Below are 24,007 nucleotides of genomic sequence, written 5' to 3'. Positions count from 1 at the left end.
TGCTGTGTATTTGTTTCATTTATATATAATGAAAACAAAATTACTTAATTTAAACTTCAGCCTCTGTTCACAATTCAGTGTTTTTCAGCAGCCTTTCTTGTGCATTTTTTAATAAAGAAACAAATGTAATTTAGATTCAGACCAACAATTTCTATCTAATGTCTTAGACAGAGTGAGCCTATGTGTGTTGTAGCTATGACTAGGGGATGGAGAATATGGAATATGGAATAAATTCTCACCTCCACCACCTCCAAAGGTGGAACTGTTGGCCAACCTGTCTGTTTCATTGTCCTGAAACGTCTCTCGGTAGCTGTGCATTGGACCCTGAAAGAGATGATCAAGGCACACAGATATGGAGTTATGTCAGGAAGTATAAAAGAAAAGTATAATTAGTCTACAGAAAAATCAACGCAGCTTGACTTGATTAGAGTCAAGACACAATATCATGACAGAGTAATTAATAAGCTAAAAATAATTTAAAAAAAAGAGAAAAATCAAACTAGAATGGATCAACCAAAAAGACATGAAAGCTAAAACCTGCCTCTCTTTAATGGTTTTTGCCCAGAACTTTAGATTGACTAGCAGACATGCCTGAGGGGTTGTACAAGTTCCCACACCGTGAGCATATGGGACACATAAAACAGAGCAAGACCACAAAGATATTTAAAAACAAGTAAAAGAAATTAAAATATGGAAAGTGCAGGAACATCAGTGTACTGTGTTATTCCTCCTCTGCAGCGTTCGCAGTCAGCTGTGGGTACTTTACAAACGTTTTGCGTTGATGAGATAGCAGAACACCACATCAGTCAGCTCTGCTTGATATAAAAGCATGCGTAAGTTTCTCTGTCTCACTCAGAGCAAGCAGAGTTTGAAGTTCAAGCACATTTTTCCGTGGATAAGAGAAACAGAACAGAAAGTTAAAATCCAAATCAGCAGTCACTGCTAGTTTGTTGCTTGGTTGGGGTAGGTCTGAAGTCAGAACTTTTATGAACAATAAACAGTCGAGAGCTCGATGTTTTACTGTAGCTCACCTCATGCTGAAGGGGAAATTGTTTAGGACTCTCTTCCATAATACCAGGATAGGCCCAAAGCTGGGCATGAAGTATGACTGTTTGCTTCCTCCTGCACCACCCCAATTAAAAACATGTCGCTATATGTCGCTATAGCCCCTTCGTGCATAAAATGAAACTACTTCAGTGCAAATATGAACTTATCGGCTAATAATAGCTACTTGAGGAACTATCAGAAGCAACATTTCTAATGGCACAATAGAATTTAAAAAGCAAATAGGAGAGAGAGCAGAGACATCTGTCAACTACTGTATGTAACATGTGTTGACATTGGATAAGTTGTCCACCAGAGGGCACTCTGCAACTTCCCTTTGGGCAGTGCACAGCCTGCTGACCAGTGCAGAGTCAGGCAGAGGGTAAATGAATAACCCTCCACATAACCACATAACAAATATCAAGTAAAGGGTTTATTTTCCTTGTCTAAAAGAATATGCATTTACATATTAGAGTTTCAGATTTTTAAATCAGCTAATGCTGGTATTGGTCTTGAAAATCCTACAATAGTCAGCCTCTAGGATTTATCATGATTTTCAGTGGGGACAAAATTAGTGACAAAATCATGTGCTCGTGGCTTAACCATAAAATCAAGAGCTGTACCTCTCTGGGTCTTCCTCCTGGGTTGAGAGCAAGATTGTTGGAAAAGTCTGGTGAATCCACTGCTGACGTACTATCATGGCCGCTCTGGTACTGTCCCTCACTCGTGGTCCGACGCCTGCCCGTCTCCTGTGTCACTTCTGGGGTCATCCCTCTGGAACGAACTCCTGTATCCCCCAAAATATTTGAGTATGAGGAATCATCAATTCATTATGTCTTTTTTTAACATCTTTTTATGTTGCTTGTGTAGTCCTGGGATATTTGTTCAAAGATGTATCAGCTAAAGAGAAAGCATCCTATCAATATAAAAGGGCAGCATCATTCCCTCTTTAAGAGAGGCAGAGCCAGTGAGAAAGATTCTCAATGTTTAAAAACGTGGCTGCAAGTAATAAGAAAGCAGTGGGAAAGGACAAATAATTGGGAAAATGATGAGGAAGCAGAGAAAGTTTCTAGAAATGCAAGACAAATAAAATGAAACAAAGACAGAATTTAAAGGTGGGGTAAAGTGGACAAACCAGAGAAGGAATAGGAGCGATGGCGGTCAGATTGTTGTGGTGTCATGCTTTCACTGATGCCCCGAATACGAGCGTTGTACTCTGTTTCCGGGGAGGGATGTCAAGTGGTGGAAGGGAGGCAGCAGGTGAAGGTAGAGGAGGAGGAGGAGAGTGAGTGCAGAGGAAGAAGCAGTGGAGGGTAGGGTTTCCATACAGTGAAGAGATGGGTTGAATGGAAAAGGAAAAGAAAAGTCAGAGCAGAAATGGATAAATAAAAGTATTCTCCAAATGAGATGACACGCAAGCCCCTAGCTAAAAAAGGAACTTACATTTTTGTTCCACTGGGAGGCACTTTAGAGCTTTCAAATCATTTCAAAGAAATTCGTGCATGCCGACATTGCATAGAAGCTGGGATCTCTGAATGCCTGGCTATTCTTACTCTCACCTCATTTCCACTCTCAGCAGCTCTGCACAGCTCTCTGAGTCAGAGAAGCTAACTTTATGAGTAAGGCTTATTCCTCTAATACAACACCCTGTAATGGATCGGTTATAGAAACTGCACCGCTTGCATTCTACTTGGTTCTTAAGATTACAGAGACTTCAAGATAATGCGTAAATTGTGTTAGCCATTTTGGATATATAAGTTTTGTTGAATATCATTTTCAGAATATCAAAAGTGTTTTAGGCTATATCATATGCTACAAATCTGCTTTACATCTTTATGCTTATTTATTTGCTCATTAGTTTCATGCAAATCATCCATAATGTTCCCTGAACCTCCAAAACAGAGCATTGCTAATGACTGTATTAACCTGCTCTTTGAGTCCCCTTTAGGGGCTACAACATGCCACCATCAGTCCAACAACACGACATATGTGTGTTTGTGCAATCTTTTCCTTGAAAACAAGAATAGCAAAAAACTATTTCACATATTCTTTTTTAAACCTTAAAAAACTTGGAAACTTTGAAGCTAATCCATAATAGACATAATAGATAATCAACTGTAAATGAATTAATTTATGCACAAAAAAACAAAGAGCAGCATAATATCCTGCAACAGTTACAAGTCCAGTACCACTCACTCTGTCCCTTCCTTATTCATACACTAACTCCAGACAATATCTTGAAGCCTTACCTGCAATACGGTGTGCTACCAGGCCTTCCAAGTTTAGCGTCTCCTCCTCTGCATCTTGTTCTCTGGGCAACGATGAAGAAGATGTGTCCTTGGGCTGTGGAGTTACAGTGGGAAGGGGTGAAGATGAGGCACTATAGCCTGGATACGGAGACGAGCCCTGCAGTTCTGGGGAGTGTGATGTGCCACTGCTTGGGTGGGAGTTCATGGGCTTCACTGGGGTCTGCTGATTGAAATTAGAATCAGTGGTGTAATGAAGGGGTGCATGGCGAGTATGGAGGTAGGGCTCAGGAGTGTGTGTTGGGGTGATATTTTGGTGTTGGTAGCCAGCATTGGGCCTCTGGGGAGAATGCACTGGAGACTCCATAACTGGGCTCTGGCTGACTCTCCCAGATGAGCGATGGGGCTGATGAATGCCATCGCCAATTGATCCAGAGCTGTTGTAGCCATGGATAGCAGAGTCTGCTTGGTATGATGGCCTGGCCAGGGTCTGGGAGAATGGCACCTGGGATGAATTGAGGCTGTTCTCACCAGGGGGCGCACTGTGGGACTTAGACATGTGAGAGTTGATTGGGTCTAGGTCAAGCATCAGCATATTTAGTGCCTCGATTGACTGCTCAATGTCACGCTGTGAAGCTGAGGTGGGAAAGTGGGGCAAGCTATGAGTTGACTGAAGAGGAGGACCAAATGGATCGTCTGGTAGGCTATGCTGATGCCAGGCACTGAGACCTCGTTGTACAGCATCCCGGCTACTGGTGCTCCTCTCAGGGGCCCTGGGCATAAGTTTTGGGGTGGTCTCAGGGCTGCTGGCAGGTGGGTTCCCAAAGGACTGTGAACGATACATCCCTCCTCCATTTTGATAATTGTTGTAACCCCCCTGTGGCGATGGTGAGTCCACGGATCTCTCTTGCATCGCTGTAGGAGTTCGTACTCCATGCACCGGCATCTCGCTTCTATCAAGGTATGGCTCGTCGTTCTGGCCACTGACAGGAGTCTGTGATTGGTAGTACAAGTCAGCTGGTGTTGCTTGGCCCTCAAGGGATGAGATGGTGCCCAAACTGTCCACACTGTTGCCCTCTTGACTATTAGGCAGCTCGTCGTCGAGAATATCTGTCTCACGCTCCTCTGTTGAAGAAGCGCCCACTAACCTGGTGTGGCTCCCGTTGACATGCACCTGTGCAGGAACTAAGTGTCGTACTCCTCCTCCTGGACAGGTAGATGTAGGCAGGTAGGCTTGCCGCTTAGTTGGTGCCTCAAGGCCACTCAGAAGTTGGTCGAGCTCTCTTTTTTCTTGCGGACTGAGTGGTGGGTGAGTTGCTGTTGGATTGTTGTGGCTCACAGCACTCTGCACAGACTGGCTTTGCTCATCTGTGCGATCAGTCTTGATCGATGCGGTAGAATTGCCTGAGTCACTGCTCACAGACAGGGTATGGTCGACAGCAGGGAGGGAAGTGTGGCCTGCCACAGGAAGGGTGTGGTCAGTAGTTTGCAGGGGATGGTTGGTGTGCTGCAATGGGTTCTCGTTAGTCAAGGGGTTTTCACGGACTGGGAGGCCATTGACTGTGACAACTCCCTCCAGGGAGTCTTTTTTCCGGATTTGGGCATAAAGACTTCCATCAAGTGGGCCCTGGGTATGAACAACATCTGAAAGAGAGAAAGAGTACACAATATAGTAAACAACATACTAAAATTATGAAACAGCTCTCAACTCTAAAGTTCATGAAATGGAATTAACACAATTAAAAAAATACTTTCATTTAAATAATTTTGTGTTCAGGAAAAAACTGTTTACGTTAAGGTTAATGGGCCCCAATCATCAAATCATTTTTTTTGTATGGGACAGGATCCCTGACACCACAAACATAGTGACCCCCCTCTGCACTCAACTCGTTTGATTCTCAGCTGCAGCATGCTGCCCAGCCACCAGCAACACAACCCCTGCAGCTCTATTAATAGCCAATTTTCAGATCTTAAAGCCCCTGTCACGTTGCGTCAGTGCAGGCCCACATGGTCTGACGTTAACATGGGTGGGTTCTGCACAACACACCGAAACAACTGGTCTGTGTCAGCCAAAGGGAAAAGGAATCATGCCAGTTTGAAACCCCAGAGTTGGACTATGAGAGGAGCTGTCGTCTTTAGGTTGATTTCTTGCTGCTGAATCATGCTTGCAAAACAAAACCAGAGTAATTGCGTACATATTGTGCAATGCTATGAATAAAAGTAGCCACCTAACGCTTTACAAGAATGTGCAAACCATGTATGGGTGGACATATTATTATCATTTATTTTGTGGTGTTTATCATTTATAGCAAATCAGACATGGTAATATTTCATCTGAACCAAACAAGTAAACTAAATTCCTTTGGTCTGGCTGTGGTTGGTCTGGTTGGGTGTTAAAACAGTTTCAACTATTCAGCTCAAACTTTACACTGTTAGCTAAAATGCATCATAATTTCTTCGTAATAAACAAACTTTAATTAACTGATAGCTAGAGCTTTACCAATACCTATATTTTGTGATTTAAAAATCAGGTGATATTTTTTCCTATCAGATATACAAAACAGATACAGATTTCCATAACACACACCAAGCAATATAATACAACAATACAGTTTAAAAATAAACCTGCTTTATTGTGTATTACTTGTCTATGCTCGGCCTGACTCTGCTCAGATCAGCTGGTTGTTGTGCTTGTAGTCTTCCAAAAATGTGTTGCCAACAGGGAAGTTGCATCCATAGGTACATCGATACTTACTGAGCGTAACACTCCGCTAAGACGATTGAATTATTAAATTGAGATTTTTAGCTAGCTATTGTTATATTCGGCTGACAATTTCGACTGTTTAGCCATACTATTTGCAAACACAAGTTTACTTTCACATTAACCGAACTAATCTTTTCAAGCACCCCCTGGCTACTACAGAGATATCACTTGGAGGTTTTCTTCCCGTTCACCTCTTACATGAACACCAAAGGATAGGTCTTATGCCATATGCTCCAATATTTTATCCATATAATAAATACACAGTCTAATTGTATTTTAAACTGTATTTTAAAAAGTTAAGATAAGCTATTTAAAAATATAGTTTTACACCAGCAACAAATCATTCTGTGGTACTACCAACATATTTACAAGAAGGAAAGTCATGCGACAGCAGTGGCTTTCAGTATCTAGTGTGCATATGCAAAGTGATACACAACATATACATATGAGCATGGCTCATATGTAGGGTGTTCCAAATTGAGCGACCCCTGGGGACAGATGGTGAATCACTCAGACCTCAGCTATTTCCAAACCCATGTCAACAACAGCTCACGGCCACAGTAGCAACAAGAATGAGAGGACAGGGGACGAAGCCATAATCACAGTTTGTCCCTGTGGTTGCTTTTAGTGTTGGCACATTATGAAAGCATAATTCCAGGTTTACAGTTACATTTTGTTTGGACTTGCGGAATTACTCCAAAGCCTTACGCATAAAGATTTAAGCCAAAATAATGAATCTTTTTGTTCTTGCCAGCAATATATACACTTTAAATATTCATGTTTCTTATATTAAGTTTCTTCAAGTTCTAAAACCCGTATTTATATTTTAAATCAAACTCATGTAAACATCCTTACCTGTAGATCAAACTTCCAATTTTTTTTTCTGTGATGATTAAGTAAAAAAATCAGGAAAGATTAAATATTTCCTTTTCAAAACAGTGATTCCGTTTCAATCTACAATTCGGAAGTCCTTCCGAAGTCTCTCAGTGACTAAACCTTCTGCCTCTGAGCTTCTTCTCTCACTCCCCCTGTCCTCTCTGATTCATGTCACCCGACATGTGCTCTTCTGGAGCGAGGTGGGGCTGTACCACTGAAACACCCGCAAGGGGTGAGTTGGCACTCTGGGATGATCACTGAGCGTTCCCGGCAGTGGGGGAGGAACTCCACCAATGTCACCACCTCTACCTCCACCCATGTGCCTGGAAAAAAAAAACTACAACTCCTGCACCATCTGTCTGCCTGGTAATGCCATTAGGGGGATCCCTTTACTGTTCATCTCACTCACTCCCCCACATCCTAAACTTTAAATCCTTAATAAGTGGGAGGTTCTATTGTTTAAAAGAATCCCATAAACTCTATTAATTATATTAGAACCATAAGACTTTTCAGAGATCGGTTGTGCATATTTTCCACCAGCTGAGCTCTCGGTCTTTTCCTCCTTCTGACCTTTAACAGAATAGAAAATGCCTTTGTTCTGGTTGATAAAACATGCTCTTTTAGACTTGACTAAGCCACGATGGCACTTTTCCAGCTGCAATTTAACCCCATAGTGATTGTAAATCATCGGAACAAACACTGCCATTTGCCATGTTATGGCTCAGATAGGACAAACTAAAAACGCACAGAGCAGCAGCATCTGGGTAACAGTGTAGTATCAGCTTCCAGTGGATCAAAAATCTAACAGACCCACAAATACCTAATTTGGTCTCGCCAACTAACAGATGTTAAATGAGCCAGTGGGATAAAATTACAAAAGTGAAACCAGTCTCTGACTCACAGGGTGATTGTTTCTGTAGTGAATTTGATCTTTTTATAGATGGTTTGGGGTATTTTTATTTTTGGTATTTTTTGTTTTTAACTTGTTTAGATGTCACATTGAAGAGAACAGAACCAAAGAATTTGAGACTTTCACTACATTTTTACACTCGTCCCAGACTCACGCTGGTATGTGCATACATTGGGAGACAAACATTAAGTGGTATGCACATCTGCTCCGGATGTAGCGTAAAGGAAGAGGGGTAGACTAGTGTTAAAAGAGCTTGACCTTCATCTGGAATACCAACGGATGAGCATGCTGCAAATAACCAGCCTGCCAGAGTTCCCTTCAGCCAGGCAATGATCATTGTTTCTGTTTCAGAATATGCAATTTCTGCTAAACCTGAGATGTTTTTGGGAATCTGTCATATAGAAAATTTACTGTTTTCACTACTGTCTTGCAAGAATGAAAGTTTTCAGACAATCTGACCTGCCATCTCCTGGCCAGTATGGGAAGGCACAGGATCCAGAGCACTCCTCACGCATTTCTCCAAGATGCAAGCAACGTCTGACAGAATAATAGGATTTCATGCATTGGCTGAAAACGTGTCACATGTTTTAGGCAGTCAGCTATCAATTTCGGGATGTCAGAGCTTCTATCATCAGAAAAGTCCAGCAATTATGTGATATTATAAGACCGTTATAGTTACTATAACATTCATATAACATCATTACTGCCTGAGAGAAGGGCATTAATACAAGAATATATGGATTTTTTTTATGTTTGCAAGATTTAGAAATATGAATAGCCAAACTTATCAGAAGCTACTTAAGTCTCAGCACTGGCCAAAGGACTAAAAATGACATGTCCTAGATTTGACTTTGCTTATGGAATAAGGACATAGTAATACATTTAATGTCCAACTATGCCAACAGTCAAAAGATATATCATGTCCCAGCCTGGTGCCTATCGTAGAACCGTCAATGTTAGGGAGCAGAGCTCCAGTGTGGTATTTAATCCAGTGACCATTATTATGAATGACACAAAGAAGCAGCTCTCCAGCTGCATAGAACAAATTGCTTTCTTATAGTGTCGATAAATAGCTGCAGTGGGCCTCAAATTAGATTGGTTGAGTCACCAAGCTTTGGCTAACACAAATAGCTTACAGCTTGCTTCTTACACCAGTTAACAAGTATAACATGCCATTCCTTCTGCTGTAAAAGGACAATGCCATGCCATCACTACTACTATTTTTAATATGTAGATGAAGCCAAATCAACTCAAAGAAATATTTGAACATATTGAAGCAAGAAAAAAAAAAAGCTTTTGACTTTGTCAGAGTCTTTCAGTCTCTCTTACTCACACACTCTGACTCAAACCTGTGCCTGTGCATGCTTTGTATTCCCTCAAGTAACAGGTGCTGTCCTTTTTCACGAAAGTGCCAGAGGCATTACTCATGCTGTGTTGCACGTGGACACGCATACATCCACACGTAGCACCTGGCTCTGAGCTGTATTCTCTTAAGTGTTCACTTGAGTGTCTCATTGCTACATCACAGCCTTGGAAACAATTAAAAAGCCATTTAAACACCTGCGTCCAATAGCTTATTATAAATAGACAACGTGCTACACAAACTGTTATTGCCGTATCCATCCAGCTGGGATGGAGATTACACACATTGTTAGTACATTCAGGATTAGCAGACAGGTTGATTGAAGTGTCCCATTTGCCAACATACCTATATCTCAATTAAAACATAGTTAGCATATCATTTGATACTGTATACTGTCAACATGTCATATGTACAATACTTCTGTTCCAACATGTATTGTTTTTTTTCTTACAAAACAAAAATAATTTAGTTATCCAGCATGTTCTCTGTAGTCATGATTCATTTAAGTAGAGTTCAAACTTGATTTGTTGGCATAGTGATAGAATATTGGTCAATTTGTTCATATTGAATGTAATTTTTATACAGATGATACAGTTTTCTATGTAAATTACTGACTATACAAAATGACACAGATTCCCAGCTGTGCCGTGGTGTTGAAGGGTTGCAACCTTAAGATAAGCTGAACACGCCTAAAGGGCAGACCGTGACCTTCTAAAATATAGGAGCCATTTTTTCAAAATAGACAGATTTAAATATAGAAGCACATTTAAAGTTTACGTGCAAGATTAAATGGACCCATATGGCGTGTCTCTCACCCACTTAGAGAAGAGGCGTGAAATTATAGCTTTCGTGGACACAGATACTGTTACCTCTTCAATGAAGGTCTTTTTGAAATTGGGAGTGTGTCTGCCTAACAGTTAGCGTTGTCAACTGTGAAAACATTTTCACTCTGTTTTGCAACAGGAAGCATTGTAACTCACATTTCAAATGTTTCTATTTTCTGTGTAATACAATAGTTTTAGAATTCTAAGGTGTACATTTTATTGGTAATTTAATGTATTAAATATAATTGACTTTATTTTAGCTGTAGAATAAGTTCAAAGACATACAGTGTTTTTACATTACTCTATGCACACAGTGGTGTAATTACATCGCTGCTGATTCCACAGGAATTAAGAGCTTCTGTTTTTAAACAAAATGGACTTGATTAATTGATCATCAGTGTGAAGTGAGGAGTTTTGGCAGTTTGCTGGATGGGAGCATTCAGGTGTGTAAACACAATGCCGCAGTCGTTCCAGGAGTGGATGTTCCATCGAGGTCAGACAATGCTCAGAAAAACTGCAAAGAAACTCAAGAGCTACACCTCAGACTCTACAGGTTTCAGTTAGCATGCTGAATGTGAAAGTTCATGAGGGTAAAATTTGAAAAAGGCTGAACAAGTGTGTTTAGTATGGTTTCCAGAAAAAACACCTTATTTTAAAAATGACAGTTTGTTTTAGGTTATCACAGGTGAATCTTTACAAACCCAATGACTTCTAGAACAATGTCCTTTGGACAGATTAGACAAAAGTGCAGACAAACCCAGCATATGTGCACAAAAGACCTCATCATCAACTCTCAAGAATGGTGGTGGAGGGGTGATGATTGTTTTACAGTCACAGGACCTGGGTAACTTGCATTAGACCATGAACTCCACTGTATAGCAAAGTGTTCTAGAGCAGCGGTCCCCAACCTTTTTCGCGCCACGGACCGGTTCATGCCCGACAATATATTCATGGACCGGCCTTTATGGTGTTGCGGATAAATACAACAAAATAAAACTAGTACCGGTACCTTAAAAAATAAGATTTATTCATAACACACGTGAAAAGACCAAGGAAAACCGAGTTGACGATAAAAACGATAACAAAATAACGCTCAAAACCGATAAAAACCCTGAAAACCAGACATTTCACACCTGAGCCGCAACTCTCGCGGCCCGGTACTAAACGACTCACGGACCGGTACCGCTCCGAGGCCCAGGGGTTGGGGGCCTCAAATGTGAGGCCATTTGTCCCAATGGCGAAAGCTTGGCTGGGTCATGTAACAGGACAATGATCTCAAGCGCAGCAGCACATCTACCACAGAATGGCAGAATGAAGGTATCACAATTGTCCAGTCAAAGCACAGACCTCAGTGTGATTAAAATAATGTGGCAGGATCTTATGAAACCTGTGCATGAACGATTGCCTGCAAATATCATTGAACTGACGCCAATGTAAATAAGAGTGAGCCAAAATTCCTCCAAAATAATGTGAAAGTCATGCACATAAAACAATCACTTCAAAGTGCAATAATTTTGCTAAAGGTGGTTCTACAAGCTCCTGAATCGTTATGCACATTTTTTACTTGACTATATTAAATGATCCAATAAGATCATGACTGGCAACAAAGCTTTGAACGTACAGAGGCAGGCCTGCACATGCACAAACATCTATATACATACATGCGGTGATGTCAGCAACTCATCCAATGTCTCACAGGAGGATGTGACATTCACCTTCACAGCTTTCATACCACTGTGACGACGGCAAGTCTGCATGCCACCAGAGGGTGACTGGGTTTGACTGACAAATGACTGACTTGCCCTAAAGAGCTGTGTTCATGTGTGTGAGCGTGAGATATATGTTAGAAGAGGGGGCTCAAAACAGGGTGATATTGCAAATAAACTCTTTATTGTGCATCAATTTCAGTTATGGAATCATTAATTTTAAGACATATACGTGTGTTTTTTTTATTGAAAATTCCTGAAAAAATACAAATCTATTAAAGCCAAGCTGAGCTATTTTACTTTTCTAAAAACAAAAATTTCAGCCATGTCCTGGACTTCACAGCAGAAAATTAGAGAGAAAGTGAGACAGGATGATGTGACAGTCCATCGGTGAAAAGGTGTCATGGTTGGCGTATCAGTGACTGGCACAAGGAAAACTGTCGCTGCCATGGTTTTATATTTGCCATGTCTGTCTCTCGGTCTATCTGTCACTGTCCGGCTGTCACAGTTTGAATTGAGGTGATGCGTCTGTATCAGTGTCTGTCTCTGAGATTACTTTCAGGGTGATGTCATCCATCTGTCTCTCTGTCATCTGAGTAACTGTCATAAAAAGCTATGTCTGACCGTCTGCCAGCAGCATCTGATTCATGTCAACTCATTTTTATTCATGCAAGAGAAGAACTGTCAGATCAAGCTGGAGATTGGAAGATATGGGATTTCTTGTTAAGCTAAACCTCAAAGAACCATTTTTACCATTTTGGGGTGAAGCTCGGTGTAAAATAAGGGCGATAACAATAAGAGGAGGCCATGAAGTACCATTATTGCAAATTTGTGTTGCAACGTGGGTCCATCTGTACAAAAATGTCATTAGCAGGGATTTAAAGTGTGAATTTCTTTTTCAATGTTTCAGTGTGCTGTTTTGTTTTTGTGTCACTATAAGACTGGACTCCCACATGCACCACCACACATTTCCTATATTCCTATATTCCTATAATTCCTATAATTTATAATCTTTATAATCTTTATAATCTCTTCTGCTATTTGCACATTCTTTACTGTAAATTCCTAAGTTAATTTGTAAATTTTTTGTAGTAAACTGTAAATTGTAAATATTGTAAAACTTTTCTTCTGTCATTTAATGGTCGGGCATTGTACAGCTACAAGCATTTCACCCCCATGTCATACTGTGTATGGTTGTGTGTGTGTGACAAATAAAATTTGAATTTGAATTCTACAGTATAATTGATCACATGTTCTAGTTGCTGCAGGAGAAAAAGACAGGAGCTCTGAATACCAGTAACAAGTAAAAGTTAAAATATCCAAATCTTTATTCCCAATCTAGAGGTTGCATGCAGAAGAGGAACACTGCTGAAAGGCAAGTTCCAGTAAACATGCACAAGGCCGCACAAAAAGCAATAACACTAGAAATCATGAAAATGTAGAATTTAAACTTGAAATGCACAACAATGTTTGGAAAGGTAGAAGAGGAAATGAAAGTGGAGAGAAGAAAAGCAAAAATAGGAAGCAGAAACTGCTTAAGCACAACAAGGTAGTGAGCAGTTACAAAATAACAAGTGTCATTAAGTAACAGTAATTTTTTAAAGTAACAGTAACATAATACATTACTGTTATTACATTTAGTAATTACATAACAATTAACAGGTAAATATTGCTTTCTGGGTAATTTAAGAAACGTAACGTGTGGTAATTTTGAGAGAAAATTTTGAAGCTGTACCAATCAAATGTGTGCATCCAATCTTACAAGGAGATTGCTTCTGATTGGGTCATTTCCAAACTCTTCCCAGCTTTCTACAAAACTAAATAAGTTATGATTGGATCTCATCACTCCAGAACATTTTCATCTCCTTTTTATTCCTTTCATCACAGTTTTTGTGCTCGAGAGTTTTTACTTAGCTATTGTCTTGTTTTTGTCAAAAAATAAAAGGTTGGCGGGAGAAAATTTGGTCAGCAAAATTAGCACTGGAGTAGTGCAGCCAATTACGTTCTCTGGCATGCAATTAAGTAACTTTCAAGAAAAGTAATGAGTAATGTGTAATATCCAACCAAACATCCATCCATCCATCCAGTTCAGGGTCAAGGGCAAAAGATTGTCAAAGGCTATGTTTGTCCTGAAATGTAATGTTTTCCTAGGCTTCATCATCCTGTCACAAGCCTTTCTGAAGCAAAATGCTGCATGTCAGGGCATTCAAATGTGACAGCAACAGGTCCCAATAAAGCGTCAGTATGTGATGAGCAGAACATCAGAATTAGAATCACACCAGCATATCTGGCGTGCCTGTCTCTGGACGTGGCGTGCTCTGCTAACTGCCACACGTGACATCATCAAGACATCATCATCTGCATGCTGTCTGCACAGGTGCCGGTCTGTCATCCCCTGACTCTGTCAGAGCTTTCCACGACCATATTTACCTCTGCTGCATTCCTATAGCACCAATATACAAATGTGGGGTTTTTTTCTGTTTTTTATGACACATTTCTTAATATTTGACAACTTAACATGAGTAAAATGTATGTTAAATACTGGATACTAACAGTCATAAATGAGCCTGCGTTGACCAAAGCTGTTTGAAAAATGGGAAAAAGCAGGGTGGCAGACAGCGAGAATTTATATAAAGCTACATGGAGACATCGAGGCAGACAGTAGGAGAAAGGAGGCATTAAGAGATGGGGACACGCTCAGCAGGGTTTCCATTGCTGGGATTTGAACCTGCTGCCACCGCTCACCGTGCTGTCAGCAAGAAGTCTAACTAGAAGCATTATGCGGTCATGCGAGGCACACACATGCAGGCTGCTTTTAAAATACCCCACTGCGCTCCATGTCTCAGGGTTTTATCTATGCAAACGTTTAATGTGTACAGTAGATCTGTCAGTAAATGTTCTCAATTCAATTATATAGCTTAATTTTTTGTAATTAGGCTTTTTAATGATAAAAAATGGCAATGACTGAGGAAAAAAAACACCACCACCAGTGTCTGTCTGTCACTGGAGCGACACAGAATGCAGAAGCTGGGTTTCCGTTAGGATAACAGGCAGGGAGGTTACTATTAGCCTGCAGTACCACACACTGTGTTTGTCCAAGTCAGAACAGCTGTTTGGTGTCGGCCTGTGTGCTTCAGACACACCGCTGCCCGCTCAAGCAGAGAGAGAATGATTAAGTCGAGTCTAATTAGGGATCATCTGTCAATGAGTATCTGCTGAGCAACTGAAGGTAAGTCAGACTCAACAGTTTAATCTCGCGTAACAGTTTTTAAACAGATCTTGGAATATAATTTTGTATAATTTTGTATCATCTCATGTGGCAAAATTTTCAACTCTCTACAAAAGTTACGATTGTTCAAACATCGCTTTAAAAAGAAATTCATTCCTACATGAACTGTGTCACAGTCCAAGCTTTCTGCAGCTCACACGACGTTACCAGCCAACCGAGGTCCCTAATAGTTTTGGTGTACCCAAATTGCAGCCCGCTCATAAAATGTTCCGCACACAAATTGCTCGCTCCATGAGTCATTTTATACCACATAGGTGCCAAACACACAGGAAGCAACACTGTTGACATGGAAACCTAATAAACAGACAAACAGACTCGACTATAGACCGAATAGACAGAAATGTGTACTCTTGTAATTTTTTCTGGGCAACAGTGCAAGGAGATGCTAGTCTAAAAGCAAAGTGATGTATATATAAAATGAAATACCATAAAAAAAGAGTTTATCCAGAGAAAAACATAGCAACAATATAATAAAAAAAATATACAACTTGAAAACATCTGACTAGGGCAACTGCACAATTACTTGAGATTGACAGAGATTTAAAGTTAAGAAAGTTGCTAGTTGTAATTGAAAGACTACACGGAACCACTCACCAGTCAGTGCTTTCCAGCTGCTCTTCTTCTGTCCTTGACTTTATGTCATTCCTAATTCTGTCACTAATTTTTTTTCTTTTCCCAATGCGCTCAGACCTCACAGTCTCAAATCAAATCCTCACTTGTATTACACCTCAAATGTAAAACGTCTTTGCTTCTCTCAGCCTCTCTGTCTCTGTCTCTCTGTCGGTCTCTATCCAGCTATTCCAGACATGTTTCAGGGCTCAGCCCCAGCCAAATATGGGAGGAGGCCGGCGAACGAGGAAGGCGGCCTGCGCTGTCAGTGGGCATGCTGCCCTACTGTACACCACACAGACACAGAAACACACACAGACACACTCTCCAGTGGCAAGGTTGTTTTTAGAGGCTGTTTTCATTCTTTATAGATGAGTTATCTAACAATCATTTTATGTAATGCTCTTATGATTCTTTAGAAACTTATGGAAAACCTGATGAAGGTGAGGAAGCACCTCTAAATGTTACTGCAAACTCTTAAGGACTGAATTACAAAACACAAATGTATCCAGCACCAAATGATGGTGTTAATTCATTAGACTTCATAAAATATAGCGAAAGGGGTCCAAATATATTTGATATTTGTATCAGTGCTTTGATACTGATAGAGACTAATTATGCCTAAATCAAACATATTATGTCCTTTACTGCAAAAGTCTGGGGTCATCCTTCATTCCTTTGTATTTTGGTAGGAAAATGCAGTATAGGCACAGTGATTTATTAAAATGTTTAAACATACACGTAAATATAGTATGTTTATCTGTCAAGATGATCTCAAACTGCTTCAGCAATGTTAAGGTGGAGAGGCCAATCCATGATTCACAGTGTTCATTTTTAAATAAAATGTTTTCCAGTTGGTATTGCATGTTGGATCAAACTCTGGTGGTTCTGTTATGTGTTTGTAATTCATCACTTTTAAGAATGATTTAGGAATGTATCCCAAACCATGACAGAGCCTCCACTGTGTTTCCCAGATGGCTGTAGACAGCGTTATACCTCTTTCCTGACCTTCAACATACATACTGATGATGATTTGGCTTCAACACTCCATCAGACAAGTTTTTGTGTAATTTTCATACCTCAGTCTTTTCTCCCCGTTTCCCTTCACTAAGAATAGCTTCCTGACAGCCGCTTTAGTGAACAGTAGATGGATCAGCTGAAGACCTTTGATGGATTTTTTTCTGATTTCTTAAGGACATGACTTTCAGATACTGTTCATTTGCTGTAGGTATTTTTTTGGCCAGCCACTGCGCAAAATGCCAAGATACACCAAGTTTTCACAATTTAAAATGCAATACAATTTAAACAATATTTTTTTGTTAATTATTAAAAACTCATAGGTCAGTGTTAAGTTTCTTAATAATTATATACATTAAAAAACAACCCGGAAAATGTTCACGTACAAGGATTGGACTGAAAATGAGTGAAAAAACAGCCAATGTTCAAAGAAAAACATGGAAAAACCTTCAGAAAGTTGGACAGCTGTTGCTCAAGACAATGTTAAAAAAATTACAAGAAAAATCTGACTCCCTGCGAGCCAAATGTAAAGAAATGAGTGATGGCTCAGGTCTTCTACCCCCCACCTGTCATGAAATCCCTCAATTCTGCTACAATAGCGTGTACCTTGGCTTTTTAGCCAGGCCATTAGTGATGACAAGACCAGACCAGTTAGAGGTTCGGAGCTAGGATTATTAGTGGATCCTTGGAAAATGTTGTCTTCTTAAGGGGTTAGCAGCCGAGCTGAGGTACAAATCTCTACGGCCACCCATTGGGCCAAATGGTTGCCTTTTTACTGATTTGACCTCTGGGCCAACAGCTGCCTCCAGACCACAGGGCTTCTAGTGGAGCAAAGGGAAGCCGACAAACACAAGGTGCACTACATAAACATGCACTCCTGCATACCTCATGAAAAACTGCAACAGAGCTACACTAACATGCAAATATTTACAAGCACACAGACCAGCTTGCATGCCCATATAGAGCAAAAAACACTGTATAATACAAACAGCCGGGCACATACCAGACTCCTCTCCTTTTTTTTGTCCATGTGCCTGTGCGTCAGTATGAACCACACACATCTCTAAGCTACCAAATCCTTCAGACCTTTTTAAGATGCCCGTCTTTCACCGAGTTCTCTCAACTGGATTTCCAAGGTCAGTGGACTCTGTTAAAAATGGCGTCAGGAAGAGCTCGCCAAACCTCAAAAGTATTCAGACATCAACACCTGAGGATGAAGCATTTGTTCAATTATTTAAATGAGACCCGACGAGTGATCATTGTCCACTGAGCTGGAGCAGTTAAAAATAGGCCATTCTGTCATAGAGCTTATAAGAGTTTGGAGTTTGTGTGGGCTTGCCAACTCAAATGTACATTGTACACGTGATTAACCTTTTTTCACAGAGGTGGTTATATTTTATCAAACGCCAAAAAAAAGATTGTTCACCAGTCTTGTGTTAACCAATTCTTTGAATCTTGCATTTTCAGTTTTGTGTCTTCCAAAACAACTAAGGTACAGAGCATCCTCTGTCGATCCAAACCTTGCGAATACAGACACCATATTCCTGCGCAAGTCTCGACTCAGCATCCACACGCCCGCATCCAAGTGTAAGAGCGAAGCCTGCAATTAGAGAGATGAATACACTGGCTGGGAGTTTTTCGTTATTTTTTTCTGCTGAGTGCTGCGAGCACCGCTGCCCATTCAATTAGGCTCAAACTTGCAATCCTGGCGATTCCCACTGACCTTCCTGCAGCACAGCAATTACTGCAACGGTTCTCTGGGGATGTTCATAAAAATGAAATGGGTCTTTGCAAAGCTGGAAGAAAAAAATCCCATATATAAAAGTGGACGCAGCACTACAAAGACTGCCAAGTCCTGACTCAACCAAGGGTGAGTACATCCTCCTGTTTGTGCAGATTTCTTTGATTAACAGCAGTAATCATGAATCTCATCATTACTGAGAGGATCCAAGGGACCGTGCCAGACTGGCAGCTATTGTAAGTAGCCAAAAATACATTTTAGGAACTGCAGAAGCAGTGATGATGATGATGATGTGTTAGTGATTCCACTTCTCCAGTTGTTCATTTGCACACTGGATATATAAACATTAACAAAAGGCAAACGCTATGTAAAGCAGGTTTGTAGCATATCCGGGAGAAAGCTACAACATAAGCTACGAGGACATGCGTACTTTTGCATTACATGGCTGACAATCAGACAAGCAAACATTCCTTTCTTTGTGCCATATTTCAAAAATCAGGGCTCTGAAGTAAAAATACTTTAGATAAAAAAAACAAACACAGCTTCTATAATGGGTGTTTAGCATTTTATGGAGTGCCCGCATTTTAAGTTCTGGACTCCTGGCACAGAAGCAATAGCTCAGAGTGGATAGAAATGAATAGGGGGACTTGCGGGAGTTAGGCCCGGTGGTGTTTTAAGTTACACCCCCCTCAGGGAGGGAGCAGCCAGTAACAGGGTGACTGACGCCCCCTATTTCTTCAGCAGCTATTTAAAGTCCTAACTGACAAGCTGAGAGAGTAGCAGGAGGAGGAGGGTGTAGGGCTTTACAGGAAATCCTTCCCTTTGGTCAAGGCTCTAGATCTTGATCTGATAAGGGCGAGGAACTTGATTTATCTGTGAAAGATAGGTTGGTACTTATATGTATTATTATTATCATTACAAACTATATATATGATTTTGTTTCTGTTTCTGTTTCAGTCTTCTTCATATTTGTATATTCCTGTGTGTACAAAAAGCGTTAATCTCCTATCCAGGTGGTTCATTCAGAAAAGTCAGGTTACCTGGTTGACATTTTTCCCTATTTAGAATTTCGCCTCTCCAAAATAGTCACTGTATGCCATTTGCATACCGTGGTCAGCATCTGCAGCTTCCTCACAGCGATGGCTGAAACTCTCATATGAGTCCCAGCGGATCAGAGGGTCCTGGGTGTTGTAGTCCACTGAAACACTCGGCCCATTCTCCAAGTGACTCAGGCCTGTGGTTCACACAAGTAACATCATCATACAGGGCACTGTCATATTAGAACGTTTATATACAGCGACAATATTTGAGGTTGGAATGGCCTAAAACATTTAATAATAAGTTATCTTCTATTAGTCTGTACATTTGAAATGGAGTTCCTCTGTCAGTGGTTTGTGGCTATATTGACTTACACTCTGTTATTGGGAAAACCACTTTTGATTAATCAGCATTTTTATATTAAGGTATTTGTGTATAAAATTCATTACGCTTAAATAACAAATGTTGTTTTATTGTTAAACAGTGTTTTTCAAACACAACATTGATTTGTTTGGGATAAATCTTCTGTTATCACTATGTTTTCTTTTTGCTATTTTATTTTTTATGCTAACACATTTCTCATGACTTTTACTCTCAAGGGACTCTTTGGTTGACTCTGATGCATTTACATTAACGTACATTATGCTTTCGCATCAAGTTTATTAATGTAAATATTTCCTTTATAAACAATTTTTTTAAAAATGAAAAAAGAAAGAAGTATCATATTTTAACACACTGACACACATTTAAACCACCACCCAATGTAAGGCCGCAGCTGCCCTAAATTAACAATATTGGTAATTACAAAAACCGTTTCTTACATATCTGTAATGGTTAAACATTTGTGCACAAAAATATTGTTCTTTTCTTCTTTCTAACTTTCAAATTTGCTGTTTAACAAAACAGCAGAAAAAAAGTAAAGCACACTATTGTTTTTTGATTAAGAGCTGATATCACTGTTTTTGTTTTTTTGTTTTTTATTTGCTTTACTTTTACTTTACCTGAACAAAAACAAGTGTTTAGGTGATTGGATGTTTTGCTTGACTCATTTCTGAATTCTTCTCAGAGAAGTCCAGTGTGCCGGCTCAGATTTGGGGGTGATAACGTGCATTCAGTATCTTATTTACCTAATAAATAACTATATACTTAGTTAGTTTACATACATCCATTTTCCTGTTTTATTTTTATAACAGGTGGTCTAATAAATTCCTGTATACATGCACACTTATCAACCCCTGGTATTCTCCGAGAGCTTCAATTAAAATAATACATTTTAAGAAAATTCTTTTTTTAAATTTTGAAAATAAAAATAAAAAAACTTGCAGCGGCTAATACATCAGATCTCAGTTCTAAATGTTGAAAAAAACATGTGATGCTAACAATCAATTTCTCCTTTCCAAAAATGGATTACCTTTGATTTTCTCCGGTCCGTATGAGAACACGAACTCCACCTTCCCGTACTCTGGAAACCTCTCATCTGCAGACACATACAACGAGAAATTAAAACCATGAACGCATGTGTGGGTTTCACATCAAACAAAGGCACGGTTACAATTTATCATACTTAGGGTTTATTATTTTACAGTTTTTGTGTATGAATTTAAATTACTTATCCAAATTCAAATCAATTGTGCAAATTTAGTGTGAATTTGATCTTCCTTTAATAAGAAATCTCTGGTTGCGTATCACCATAATCACAGTGTTACTGTAAGTGAATGCTTTTCTGCTTCACCACCAGAGGACCCTGTTTACTGTGAAACTGTGGGGAACACTGTCCTCCTGCATCAGGACCCATGAATTTTTCCATGCTGCAAACCAGAGATCCAAGCAGCAGATAGAAGAGCGTCAGACACTGAAGCCATTATACAGTCTTGAGGTAACATTTTGATGAGTCTAGGTCAACACTAGGACAGTGAACACCACCAGTCTTTTGTGTATAAATACACAAGTCATAAAGCTTTTGTCATATCAGTGCTAATCTTGTGTATTTTTAAAAAAATAACCCTTTTTGAGATACATAACCTTGATTCACAAAAACTCTATACAACTGTATGTTTTTAAGTGTCAAACAGTGTGTTGTGTAAATCCAAGCAAATTAAAATTACCTTTGAAGGTCTCGTCCAGCTCACTCTTCCCAAAAACCACCCCAAGATCATGGATGGCACAAGTATGGAACTGCACCCTGAACACAACGTCTCTGGTTGGGCTTCTGTATCTCTTGTGGTAACACTTGAGCTACGTTTAACAGATAATAGAGAAAAAAATGGAGAAACATCATGAGACTCTATATAATATTAGGAAAATGTAAAGAAAAAAAGGTAAATGGAAGGCAACTGTTGTTTAAGTAAAGAAAATTTTTTTGTTATCTTACCAGGATGTCTCCCTTAAGAAGCAGTCCAGGTTCAATGGTGATACAGATACTGGTGTTGCTGTCCCCTTGCACATTGCTACAGTTAAAAAGACAAAATACTAACCTTTAAAATAAAATTCCTTTTCACCTCACAGGTTCATTTTATGCCTGAATTCAAACACAAACCACGCTGAACTAGAATAAAAATTCCCATACTATATTCCTGACGTGTAGACTGGTTGCATTGCCTGGTAGATTTTCAGGAAAGGACGGCAACCTGTGAAGTGATATAAATAAGAAATCTGAAATGTGTTCAAGAAAAACAGTTTTTTCTAGTTTTTTAAAATTTTCATTTAAAAAAATCTGCCAGTGGTAAATGGTAAATGGCCTGTATTTGTATAACGCTTTACTGGTAGATGCTCACCTCCTTTGGACTCAAAGTTAGGTATGCCGTGCATGATGACGTGATGCAGGAACAGAGGCTTGTTGTTGATTTTTATGTGTCCTGACAGAAGGCCGTTGAAGTATCGCACATACCTGGACACAATGAAAAGTAAGCACTCAGTCCCAAAGTCTTTACAGATCAAGCTTAAAGATGAGGACAGATAACAAAACTGCAGGTTTTCCTCTCTCCCTTCACTTGAATTTTCATAGGCCTTTATTTTAAACAATGCTTTAGAAAAACCCATAATGACATGTTATTATTACAAGGCATGTAAATGCTTTAGAGTGTAAGTAAGAGAGGAATGAAAAAGTAAAAACAGCAGACTAAGGGTGATAGCGTCGGGTGTTAAGGTTGTGCAGCCAAAGAAGTAAAAACATTGGATGGATTATTTTGGAACTAGAAGTCTTCTGTTATCGGTACTAGTCACTTGTAACTGAACAAACCTTTGATAAAGGGATTCGTTGGACCTGATGTGAACAATAGAATGAATGTTAGAAGACTGCTTGTATTACGGGGAAATGCTCTCTGGGGATCATGAATATCTTCACAAAATCTCATGGCAAACAGCCGATTCCTTGTTGAGACATCACTTTATCCTCCCACTAAGCACCTCCTGGCTAAGTTACACGCCAAATCCTCATCCTGCTCATTCGGTGCGGTTCACCTTTACCGCCTGTGAGCTCCAACAAAACAGCCAGAACAAAATTTCACTCGTTAAACAGCCTTTATCCACTTTGGGAAACGTCACACTGAGTTGATGTGTACGGAGGCCAGTTGGGGGTCTGCTGAGTTACTGTGGTCTGGTTGTTAATGATGATAATGATGATGGTACCGAACGTAACCTTGACCGCAGGGTTGCCACATGCACACGCCTTCCTTGCTCTGCTGTCAGTGGCCAGATGGTTTTGCCTCTGTGAAATTCAATTAGACCGAGCTGGGACGCCATGTTAGCAGTACTGAGATTAACAAAGGCTTGTAAGTATACCATATATGTGTGTGTGCGATATGACACATAATTACATTTTGTCTTATAACAAGAAAACATCCTGTGATGAAGGTCCTGGATGAGGCAGTGCCATTACAACGTCTTTTTGTCATTTTCTGTTGAGTTGATTTTCTTTTTTTAACTCATGCTGCTAGCAATTGTATTTATATAGCACATTTAATTACATGTAATCTCATTGTGCATATTAAAATTAAACCTAAAAAAAATCTACTAATGTCAGATATACACTCAGTGATATATTAGGTACAACTACTCCACCATTTGTTGATGTAAATTTCTAACCAGGTAATTAGATGGCAGCAAAAAACTGCATTTAGTGATTTAGACACGATGACTTGCTGAACTTCTGAGCATCAGAATGAAGAAGAAAGATCATTTAAGTGACTTTGAACACGGTTGTTGGTGCCAGACATGCTTATCTAAATTTGGTTGGTAGGGTCATGTAAACAACATGAAAGCGTGGATCCATCCTCGTTGGTATCAACGGTTCAGGCTTCTGGTGGTGTAATGGTGTGGAGGATATTTTCTCAGCACACTTTGCGGTCTTTAGTACCACGGGAGCATTGTTCAAACACCACAGTCAGTATTCACATGGTCAGTATTGTTGCTAACCATGTACATCCCTTTATGACCACAGTGTACCATCTTCTGATTTCTTCTGATTTCTCCTTGATTTGATGGCGCCGGTGAGGTCGGCTGCCGTCACGACTGCTCCGACCACTTTTTCTTTGTCTTTGTTTTTTAAGTTAGTTTTCAGCGTTTCTAAATCGGCAAAATCA

The 24,007-nt window shown here is 39.9% G+C and overlaps 1 protein-coding gene across 7 annotated transcripts in view; it reads right to left on the bottom strand.

Annotated features, from left to right (window-relative positions):
- Positions 1-24,007, bottom strand: part of LOC102296553 (tensin) — a 133,297-nt gene that overhangs the window by 12,325 nt on the left and 96,965 nt on the right. For 6 of the 7 annotated variants that reach the window (XM_005920208.3, XM_014332989.2, XM_014332991.2 and 3 more), the window contains 10 exons: positions 22,202-22,314; positions 21,994-22,054; positions 21,799-21,874; positions 21,533-21,662; positions 20,839-20,904; positions 19,498-19,623; positions 3,294-4,934; positions 2,180-2,260; positions 1,668-1,831; positions 240-324 (listed from right to left, as the gene is read on the bottom strand). In XM_005920208.3, coding sequence (XP_005920270.1) covers positions 240-324; positions 1,668-1,831; positions 2,180-2,260; positions 3,294-4,934; positions 19,498-19,623; positions 20,839-20,904; positions 21,533-21,662; positions 21,799-21,874; positions 21,994-22,054; positions 22,202-22,314 — 2,543 coding nt within the window. The remainder of the gene's footprint in view (positions 1-239; positions 325-1,667; positions 1,832-2,179; positions 2,261-3,293; positions 4,935-19,497; positions 19,624-20,838; positions 20,905-21,532; positions 21,663-21,798; positions 21,875-21,993; positions 22,055-22,201; positions 22,315-24,007) is intronic. The other variant, XM_014332992.2, reaches the window with a different exon arrangement.

Source organism: Haplochromis burtoni, unplaced genomic scaffold (genome assembly GCF_018398535.1).
Source record: "Haplochromis burtoni strain Fernald_Lab_line unplaced genomic scaffold, NCSU_Asbu1 Contig_38, whole genome shotgun sequence".
NCBI lineage: Eukaryota > Metazoa > Chordata > Actinopteri > Cichliformes > Cichlidae > Haplochromis > Haplochromis burtoni.
The sequence above is the reverse complement of the archived record's forward strand: the minus strand, read 5'-3'. Positions and strand labels throughout refer to the sequence as shown.